This window comes from Limulus polyphemus, unplaced genomic scaffold (assembly GCF_000517525.1).
Source record: "Limulus polyphemus unplaced genomic scaffold, Limulus_polyphemus-2.1.2 Scaffold495, whole genome shotgun sequence".
Taxonomy (NCBI): Eukaryota; Metazoa; Arthropoda; class Merostomata; order Xiphosura; family Limulidae; genus Limulus; species Limulus polyphemus.
Window position 1 is genome coordinate 284,493 of NW_013666105.1, and position 11,652 is coordinate 296,144.

At 33.9% G+C, this 11,652-nt stretch overlaps 1 protein-coding gene across 1 annotated transcript in view; it reads right to left on the reverse strand.

Moving 5' to 3' along the window:
• The window catches only part of LOC106458639 (calsyntenin-1-like), a 65,533-nt gene extending 55,182 nt beyond the window's left edge, over positions 1-10,351 (reverse strand). Inside the window, exon 1 of the mRNA XM_013918164.2 lies at positions 10,162-10,351. Within this exon, the coding sequence (XP_013773618.1) occupies positions 10,162-10,225 (64 nt within the window). The 5' untranslated portion in view covers positions 10,226-10,351. The remainder of the gene's footprint in view (positions 1-10,161) is intronic.
• Positions 10,352-11,652: the final 1,301 nt, after the last annotated feature.

The window sequence follows — 11,652 nt, forward strand, 5'->3', positions numbered from 1 at the left end:
ATGAGTGACGTTTCGAGCCGATCTATGTCAAGTTCTGTATAAGCCATTATAAGTTTTTATTTTACTATGGTGACATTATTCTGTCTTCTATCGTAATACTATCTGCAATATTTAGCACTGTAAGACTAGAGGGAAGGCAGACAGTCATCACCACCCACCGCCAACTCTTTTACCAACGAATAGTGGGATTGACCGTCACTTATAACGTCCCCACGGCTGAAAGGGCGAGCATGTTTGGTGGGACGGGGGATTCGAACCCGTGACCCTCAGACTGCGAGTCGAGCGCCCTAACCACCTGGCCATTTTATTTTATGATACGTATTATCATACCCACTTCATCTTTTATTATCGTGTGTTTATCATCATATCTTTAGTTTTCCATTGCGAATTACTCTTCATTATAGGTACAAACAATTATGTGTACCCAAAGAACAAATAATTCTTTAATCATTACAACAACAACAACAACAAAAAGTCCAATAATTGAGTTATGTTATTACAAAAATTACGTTACCATTCTTAATTTGGTTTCTACATATATATAATATGAGCACCAATTTATATACAAACAACCTTATGTTTACAAATGCAAAGAACATAACAGATAGGTTGTTAATTTATTTGGTGACAAACTTTGCCAATTTAGTTATCTTAAATATTATTTTCTCTTTCCTTCACTTAGTTTGATTATTTCCTAATAACAACATAAACCTGACAGTGTATTATATTTACATTTCTTAGTTTTACGAGTGTACGTATTTTAAGATGATATAAGTAATTACTAAACTGTACAGTATCACAAATAGCGTCTATCCACCTATATAAATAGTGCATTTTTGCTCACGTTGAAATTTTTATTAATGCACACAGTACATGTGTATTGTATTGATCACCACGTTCGTCACTTGCAAAGGTTCGCCAAACCATTGGTTCATTCTTGTCACGTGACAAGCTACCAGGCTGGGAAGATCTCGCAATCATTGCCTAACACAACATATCATGGCTGAACAATCTACTTGCTCGTAGACTACTAGTTCTATTCAGGAATGTGTTTAGTGAAAGGATAGACTATATATTGACTCGTTCCCATGTTACGCCTGTCCTGCCATGGTAATTGTCTCAAACTTGTACATTTACCGATTATTTTGTACATAAAATGTGTTAAAATCCACCAAATGAGAAGTCAGAACAATTGCCTAAACACGATATTCAGTAAAACAACACAAACACCTCCTTTCAACCTTTGGTTTCCCATTACAAAGACTATATGCGAATAAGTACAACTGTTTCGCATCGAGTTGTGAAACTTCAATACAGACTTTATTAAAACGCATGTTAGAATAAAGAAGTTGGAAAATACAATAATAATGACCAACAAATACTACAGCTACAAGTGACAAACGACGAAGATTATTGTAAATACGCTTGTGTTAACCTATCGGGTGGAAATTATTGAACACAAAGCTTAACCTAATAGATGAATCGAAATAAGATCCGGGAACTTAATAATTCACAGCCAACGAAGTGTTTTATGTTTGCTTGTTTGAAGTTAAGCACAAAGCAACACAATGGGCTATCTGTGCTCTGCCCACCACGGGTATCGAATCCCGGATTCTAGCGTTGTAAGTCCGCAGACATACCGCTATGCCACTGGGGGGCGAAGTGTTGTAACGCACGTTAGTTGTGGTAATTAAAGAATACCTTAGCTTTAAATATACCTATTATTTCAGCAAAAACTTCATAACACCTAACACTTCGCACAAAATTCAAGGCGGCCTGGTAAACTTGACTGTAACAAAACACAACATGTTATGTTTATTAAGTCATTTTAAGATGAGACGTTCTTTAAAGCTCTTGAAAATAAATAACTGATGGTTAACACGCAGAGGTGAAAATTTGACGCAAAATTCTGTTAGAATGAAGTTCATGTAGCATTTTTAAAATTACTGAAACACAAAAACTTATATGTATACAATGCATACTCTATCACAAATACCAGCTTCATAATTCTTGTTTCAAAAGATATATCTACCTGCTGCTCCACAAAGTCATTTTATGGTTGAAGATCTCGTTTACAGGATTAGGTTATTAAGTATGTGCGTTACCTGTTTTACCTTTATGTATAAGCTGTATTCTAATATAGAATATTAAAATTACAAGTTAATTCTCTGAGGTTGAAAGGGAAATTGGGGTTCCAATGTAGAATAATTGGTGCTAAAACGCGTTTCTTAAAACGCTAGACGTGAAAACGTAGAACATATTCCTACAACGTCCTAAATTTCTTGCATATCCAACAGGTCACGGAAAGTTGAGTCAGAGCGGAAATGTGTCAGTTATAGATACCCCCCGCCAGTCAGGATACCAAGCGCAAATGTTCAAACATATCGGACGACTTTCTACTTGAAATAATATGCCTGGGGTTCTGTTTCAAAAAAGGTGACACAAATGCGTTTAACAATGACGACAATTTCTGAGTGTGGCGATACCTACGTGCCTTTGTTACCAACCTAAACCAGAAATAAAAGCTTTAGTGTTAGTAAGGTTATGATTTTTCTCTTATACTTTCCACGAGAATACAATCCAGTAAGCAGTACCTTCTTCCAGCACTACACATTTGCCATCAAAATTCAACTTACATTAGCTGCAACGCTAACCACATGTGGGGCGAAGAGGAACAACTATTTATGAGCGCCCCAGATTGTCTTCCGAGGCTTCCATTAACTCCGGGAGATCCTACACCGAAATACCTGCCAATATGATGTTTTTTTAAAATATACATTTCATGTTATTTCGAGTGCATAAGATTTGAAAAGGTATTAAAGAAAGGAATTTTGGATTTCTGACTATGCTTCACTGTGAACTTAAACATTGCATGAAAGAGATTTCGTGAAAAATAGAGGCATGAAATGCTATTTTTACACACCCCTTATTCTGAATCTAAAAACTGACACATTGAGAGAAATATGGAAAAAAATCTACAGTTTATGTTTTTCCTCCCAAATGTTAGGCCTATAACTGACGACGACCATAATTATTTCTCTAAATTCTTCATGTCGATGTGTAACTATACGAATGAAGAACATCGGTATCTACAGTTCATATAACAAGCCTTAACAACAAAGCCTCGAGACTTTGTTCGACTATAATCTGACACCTAGATGAGAGAGAGACGAAACATGGTCCAAGGACATGACAACAGAGTGAGGAAAAAAGGTATATACCACAATGCTCGCCCCGTAGGCAGGTGATCGTGTTGGTGCACGTGCCGATCTGCAGCTGTTTCTAGGCGACACATCATGTATGCACGCTAAACCAGTCTTTGTATGGAGAATTCTTTAGGGCAAATGGAAGTCCAGTTCAAGTTTCGAAGCAGATGTTCAAGGGGGAGGGCGGGCAAACTCCATCGAACTAAACTACAGACGTGTTTACCTTAGCATTTTAAACACGAGTATTTCCTGTGCCATAAATCAACAGATAATCATATTCACATTGATGAGTTGCATTTTTCTACACTCATATGCATGGTAAAAAGTTAGGCAGATATTCAGTGACTTTCATCAAAGTTCCACGAAACACGATGCTGCAACACGCACGTTAACATCTCCTATAAAGTTCGTGCCTGTTCTACGCGATAAATGTGACAGAAATATATATATATATCTTTAGCATATCAAGTTGTGTTAACAAAAATAACAGACAACTTCTAATACATAACCAAAATATACAATTTTCGGCTTATGTGTGTTTAGTACGATCAATACCAAATGTTATGCACGCAAACATATATTGTCAAAATACAAAATAAAATGTGAACTTTATTGAGGTCGTTACTTTCAGTTTGTTTATTTTAGAGCAAACCCACATTGGACTTTCTGCTGTGTCCCCCTCGGGGAATCGAACCTCTAATTTTAGCGTTGTAAGTCCTACCGGGGAACACTACTTTTTGATTATTTATCGAGCACAAAACGGAGAAGAGACGAAGCTGGTAGGCTAATGTGGGGTTGGAGACAGAATATTCTTCCGCTACAACTTCCTTAAAACTATTAAATAAAAGTGGTAAAAACACAAGTCCAAGATCTTTCAGTTCTTCATACGATAATTTACACTAAAACTTATTATTTCTGTCTATATATAGATAAAAAAAAAGCTTATAAAACTCTTAGATTTAATGTTAGGAATCCACTGAGGACAAGAAAATCTAAGAAGTGACTGATTATTTCTAGCGTATTCTCAGCTTTAACAGTCCTTAAAGAAATCCGAAGACCATAAAATCTATAGTGCGACGTTAAATTTTACACGGGCTTTTTATTTATAAGATAATGGCAAGTATTTAAATGTTTGTACTGAATACATTCCAAGTTGAAATCACGTGCTTTAAATTCGGAATGATGTCATTCTTAAGCGGAGTTAAATCTGGAATGTATACTGGTTCCTACATTTTGACATCGAATGAATATGGAAATGGATTTATAAACTTTTTTATTGAGGATCAAGAGAACTTTCAACCACTTGTCAGATGGTTAACTGGTTAGCAAATAAACATACTTTGTACTTTTTCATATTAACCAATGCTCCCCCACCGTTGTTTTGAAAGTAGACAATGAATTCAGAATTGCTGTATAGCGTACTGTAGGAACTTTACTATTTGTTTATTTGCAAATAATTCAAGTTACATGTTGCTACCTGGATAGTGAAGTGCTGTTCTACATTCATGTCTACGGAAAAACACAATCAACGCTTTTCATTTCTTAACGCTACACAACCACTGAAGTTAAATATTTCGCGCCTGACCAATGTATTACGTATACAAAGCATGTGGTAATATATATATACATTAGACTTCGCTTTCATCAGATACCTGTCAGACATTTTGTTCAATAACTGACGACTTAACACAAGAACTAGACCCTATTATCTTATAGATTTAATGTTTGATATTTTCTGGTCAGACTTGCAAGATGTGAACTCTACTTGATATAGCATCAAAACTTTTATACTAAAGACTCATCAAGTATCGACAGCATACTTCCGATACTAACTTCAGTAAATTATTAATTCAAAATAAATTTCGATATTCAAGATACTGTTGTTCGTGTATTACAGTTAATTTATAACTTTTTAATGATGTGTTATCAGTAAAAATACATGTTAAATATTTTTAGCGTTAAAAGCCCAAGTGAAATTGAAACCAAAGGAACACATTTTGGACTGAATTCATCTCCTAATTTTACTATCGATAGAAATGAGTGATTTGTGTTTTTAAATATGGTTAACTTTAGCAAATCACCAAAGAGACAATTTAATGATCTCTTAATTTCCGTACAGTGTAGAGGAGCATCAAGGAAATAATAATATTTGGTAATGAAATAAATAAATAATAAAGCAATTTGTTAATATAAATAGTGTCTCAACAAGTACTTATTTTTCATATCTCAGCTGGCCTGAAGAGCCATAATGGTATACCGCGAAAGGCCTCGCCGGCACTGGTTACAGCAAATATAGTTTGCTAGACATATTATACTCTTTTTTACTTTTACTCTGAATTTGTTATTAATAGTTCAGAAACATATGTTTATGGATTTGATAATTTCCTGTCACCCTTTATATCATCAATGTATATACAACGATATTAAAACTTGCAGTCTTTAGACTCAGCTTATCTGGCAAGTCGCATTGCGGCTAGAAAACAAAACGTTGTGCAAAACGTGATTCAGTTCGAGTACAGATGATAAATTTATATATGGTCACAACGACGCATATCAATTTAAAACACACTTATCAACAGAATATAAGAGCCAAAAATATTCAAAGAACAGTAAAAACCTGTAACCATGACAGCAGTGTTCTTGTTACAAGAGAAAAAAATTCTCAAAACATGATTTAGTAATGAGCATGTAACTTGTATGTTAAGACAGAACCACCATACTTCAATGTCAATGCTACGAATCGATTCGTATCTAAAGTTTAGTCTTGTCGATCAATAATACAAATGTTTGTGATGGTCAGATTATCCTATTTGTTGATAAATAAATCAAGTGTATTAGATTAAACCAGGTACGTGTTGAAAGTCTTAAGAAAGACAAGCTTGTACACAAAGTATTGGTATGTTCATAAAATTTAAAAAGCCTACCATGTAAAGTATTTATTCGATGCGTCTAAAGCTAATGATGACACATAAACCCAACGCTGGAGTATCTGGCTGCAGTGAACGCACGACTCACCTAGACAAATGGCGGATAACGCATTTACGTACGTGTAGCTGATAATTTTTCGTCGATGATGACAATTGCTTAGCAGTAAATAGTTTGAAACTGCTCTAAAATGAACTGATTATTACTAAATGTATTCATGTCTTCTAGGTTTAGTTGTATTATTAATTAAATAAAAAGCTAGTAACTGTATTGCGTGCTCCGTTTCGTAGCACCAGCTATTACACCAAATATTTGCTGAATATGCTGTCTGCATGTCAATAAAATACACTCTGGTAATGTCTTCACTTCTACCTTACAAAGAAACTATAAATATATAATAAAGCTGTATGTTTATACAGTACTAAGTGGTTGTTGTCTCATCTTCTACATCTTGACACGAGTACCACCCAATCAAGCGATCTGCTTCTCAACACCCCCTGCCTTGTTACCTTCCCATTCATAGTATGTTTGTTCTTCTCAGAAAGGAATGGCGATTGAGGCCTTAAAACTGGTTGTACTACATCAAAACCGGTCGCTTACCTAATTTACACATTTGAACCCAACCTATCTATAATGACAGTGGAAGTATACACAGCAACTCTGTTTTAATACCCCACCCTTTTGAAACTTAGAGTAACCAAAATTTTCAAAATCAACAAAAGCTTGATGCAGTTTTGTGTTGTTGGGTTGAATGCTTTATAAATCCTCGGGATATTTGAAATTAAGGTTGCGCTCGTTTGCATCTGAAAGGAAACTATAGTTTCAGTAATATCTCTGGAACAAAACTAGCAGCTTTTTGATGTGTGTGTGTGTAGATTTAGAACAGAAGAGTTTAAAGTTGGTAATTATAAACGCGGGTTTTTCACGAAGAGAGGCTACACTCCAAAACGTATACTAACTAGCTTACGTACCAGAATATAAAAGGTCAGAAAGTGGTCAATATCTCTACGAACATTTTGGAAATTATAAGAAGCCAAGTAAATAGAAATTTAAATAATAATGTTTGTAGGTATAGCTATTTGTGTCTACCTATATGTTTATATATAAATGGTACAATAAACGCATTTTATTCGGTAATGAAAACTGTGAATATGTCTGGTGAATGTATGCCTAATACCAAAAATATAAACAGTGCGATTTTGTGAACACATTAACCAATTCAATAAACAATGAGTAAGAGATAGATGTCTAATAAAATAAAAAAATCAATAAAGTTATGCAAATGACGTTAAACTTTGTATACCAAACGTACGAGTAATCCACCTCTTAAGCTTATAATATTAATAAAAAAACAGACGTACTAGGGACCAAGTATAACGCTAACACTGCTTAAATTAAAAACCTACTTATATTTTAAACCAAGTGATATAAAAACACGAACATAGACTTCGTTCACAATTAAAACATTTCCATTATCAGAATCACACACTCAAAGGTTGCATATAAATTCACATAAAAATCATAAACGTCCCAACTGGTAAGAAACCCATCACATACGTAACGACTTCCTGTAAGTGTAACTCACGTAAGGATGTACTAAGTGTCGTACTAATAAATATATATATGAGAACAAAGTAGAACGTAATTATATATACGGATATTAAACACAGCAGTCAGATCAACACAACTACACGTTTAATACCTCTTTAAAGCATTACACAATACCAAAGTAATGGCAGAACTCTCCATACCATCAAACGATAGTAACAGGGAATTTTTTTGTACATTAATTTTCAAGAATTCTTCGCAAAACACAATCATGCTGGAACCTATAAAATACAATGTAAATGTTTTATTTTGAATAGTTAATATTTACAGTAAAACGTAGCTTAGTTAGCAAAGCTTTTGTATTATCAAAATATCTATTATAGGAAACTACAAAAGCAGAATTAATTATTCTATCAAACTTTATTTACCAACTGTTTTGAAGTGGAAACCTTCATTTTATTTAACGGTGAAGATTAAAATGTTCTCACTGAATAGGGGCAGACAGTATTATTATTACTGATGGCTATCAGCATTCTTTAATATTCATATATGTAGACTGATTACGTGGGTGATAACTATATACATTACCCCAACAGAGAAATATATTTTTCTCACGCTATTTCTCTCATAAACTTCCTGTACACACATGAAGACAGCTGCTTTAATCGTGACAATAAACGTGCGACTGAGTGAAATAAAAACTGCATGGAAGGACAAATATCATTTATTCATTCACTAAAATTTTTATTATCACAGTTGTATCAACGTTTACTCCAACAATGGGTCGTCTGAAAATTGCAGATTTTGTACGCATGTCAGTCTTTTGATCTGTGACAAAAATAAAGCTTGTTTATCTAGTAACACGTCCATTGTCGTTGTTTAACATTCACAATTTACTAAATGAAAATAATGAAAACCACATTTGCAGGCATTTCTGTATATTGCCGCAATAAAGTAATATAGAGCTGAGGTAATTTCAACAACCATGGATTAATTTTGTCAGAACAGTATAAGCAATAAATATTCTTATTCGTCACAAGTTTTTTGGTGGCTGCATAGCAGTGACGTTTTCAAAAATAATCTAGTACGAAGCAATTTATTTCAGTGTTTGAGAAAGCAACTTTCTTCAAATTCTTAATCGCAAAACTGAATATTAACCCTCGAAAAATGGGTTCAAATTAAAATAAGTTATTTCAATACAGGTAAATATATTTATAGGAAGTAAACTGCAATACGTTTCTAATTTTCTTTGGCCAATTATACATTTCGTTTGCTAATAAGGTTTGTTTGTTGTTAAGCGCAAAGCCACTCTATGGGCTATCTGCGCTGTGCCTAGCACGGGTATCAAAACCCGGTTTTTAGCGCTATAAATCTTGAGAATTTTCGCTGTGTCACTGGGGGAGGACAGCTAATACAGATTAATTTATGGGTTTCCATTTATAATCCTGTCACGGTTAATAATGTGAATAAACATTATATTTTAGTTCTGTTCAAAAAGTCAACTCATTATCATTCTGTACGTTTTACAGTAAATAAGTCAAGCTACAACAGTGCAAGCCAACTTACTGATAACAAAAGTTTCAAATATTACCAAAATATATACGTAACGTTGTATTATTAGTGTATATGCGTATTACTTATTAATAAGCTATTCTAACAAATAACTTATGAACAAGGTTCTAAGCTATTATTAGAGAGTTAATAGTTTCGTTTTGAGCTTACTTTATCATTAAATATTATTTGATTACAAGTTACAGCTTTTACAGTAAGGAAGAATATTTTTAGAACAAGTACGACGTTTCGATCATTATCAAGTACACAATTTTTTACTACATATGTACTTCACTACTTGAGAATGATTGCATCAGTGATCGAAACGTCGTACCTGTTCTAACAAATAATCTTCCTTACTGTAAAAGTTGTAACTTGTGATAAAGTAATTAGTAAAGAGTGTTAATTAGTACGCACAATGCCTACTAATACTATTATTACAAATAATAAGGCCATTTTTTTACATCTTCGTTACTTAGGCCTAAGCCGTAACTTCTTGATATTATACAACTCGAAACAGTTGCACTCTAGTTTGTTGGTTGTAAAAACGTTAATAAAATACAAAACATGAGTGTAACACTTACTGATTAAACGCTTAGACCTTAACACTGATATCCAATATAATTATTCTTAACGATACAGATGTTAACTGCTATTTCTAAAATCAACAAACAAGTATTTTGAATTAATTCATTACTTAAATTACTTCATAGTTTATACTACTATTATTAATATTATACTTTTATAGAGCTTTAGTGGATGATCGTGTAGACAAGTAGAAGGTTACAAAAGTCATAAGAGTAACTAAGTCTAAAACTTAAGGCGACGAAAGAATACGCTTATAATTTATATTACAATATACATCACATACTCAGATATTTTTATCTAATGAAATAAGACATTTCAGATAAGAATTACGATTATCACTTACCTGGCTTTTGAGTTGCAAAAACACTCCCTAAGAGTAAAAGTATAATTCCCGAATTGTATAGCATATTTAATAATTATAGCTGTTATATCAGATTTTCACCAACTGACGTAAATTTTATATAAAAAAGTGAATGTTACTGTTAGAATCACACGTCCTTCTTCTTCTCCAAGAAATGAAGAATAGGCCTTCTTTCTTCTCGCAGGTTCAGACCAGTGATTTTATAACACACAATACGTCACTCAAACAGAAAGCGGTGATACCGACTGCGCGAGCGCCCTCAGTTGATGAGTTTAGAAAACTACGTTCAGTGAAATGGCCAGCAAATATATTAACGGAAGTTTAAAAAGAGAGAGAGAGAAAGCGACAGAAGCTGGTGTGCAGCAATAAACTACCAGAATTCATGCAGAAAATGAAATGGAAACTAGTTTTCTTATTGCTATCTCAAAGATTTTGAGAGGTGATAAATTAATTATGATATACTCCCCAGTGGGTCAGCGGTAAGTTTTTCGGACTTACAACGCTAACATCTAGGGGTCGGTTCCCTATGCTGGACAGATCACATGTAACCCATTGTTTAGCTAAAACAAAACAAATATTATAGAAAAATATTATAAGAAGTAAATCGCATCGTTTTTTAATGTTACACTACGTACTGGTGATTAATTGTATTGAAAAGCAACCCACATGAGACCTGTTATCCTGACAAGTTTATATGGAAGAAACCAATAATAATGCACTGAATGATTAAGCTCTGCTAAATAGCATGTTGTGGCAAAGATATCTATAACATGGCTGTCAAGATACTACTAACGTCAGGCGTTGTTTATTGTTTAGTTATTAGTGCGGATCGAAGAATATAAGGTTTTGAGTCATGAATGCCTCAAACATGTTCCGCACTTTCAACAGTAAGCAGTATAAACATCAGGGATGGTTATACCTAAATAACAGAGTTCTGATGGTCCGTGATCTTGGTCCACTCCCCATCAAGTCTAAAGTTAACCAAACTTGGCACATATTTTTTAATGATTTAGTTCTATTTTGTGCAAAAGTTCCAGTGTTTGTGTTGTACTATAATTAGATTAATGGGGCAATCTGTATAGAGGGGTTAAATTTCAGCAGTCTTCCCTCTACTGACACTGATGCACACAAAACTTGGCACATATTTATTGCTGATTTTGTGTTATATTGTGCCGAAAAATATAGAATTTGTCCTGACTGAACTCAGACTCACGGTGCAAACATTTTATGTGACAATAACTACACTTCTTTAATGTTGACGGGCATGGACTCGTTTTGCTTTCCATAAACAAACTTGACCTACCAGAATGTAGGCAAGGCTAACTAATCTTATCTATTTACCGTAAATTAAGATGAAAAAAAATTGATGTAAATTAAACTGTTAAAAAAAAACAATAAAAGTTAGACAAGTTTCATTTGAATAAGAGTTGGGATGTTGGCGTGAAGTTATCCCCCCCCCCCCAGGGGCCAGGG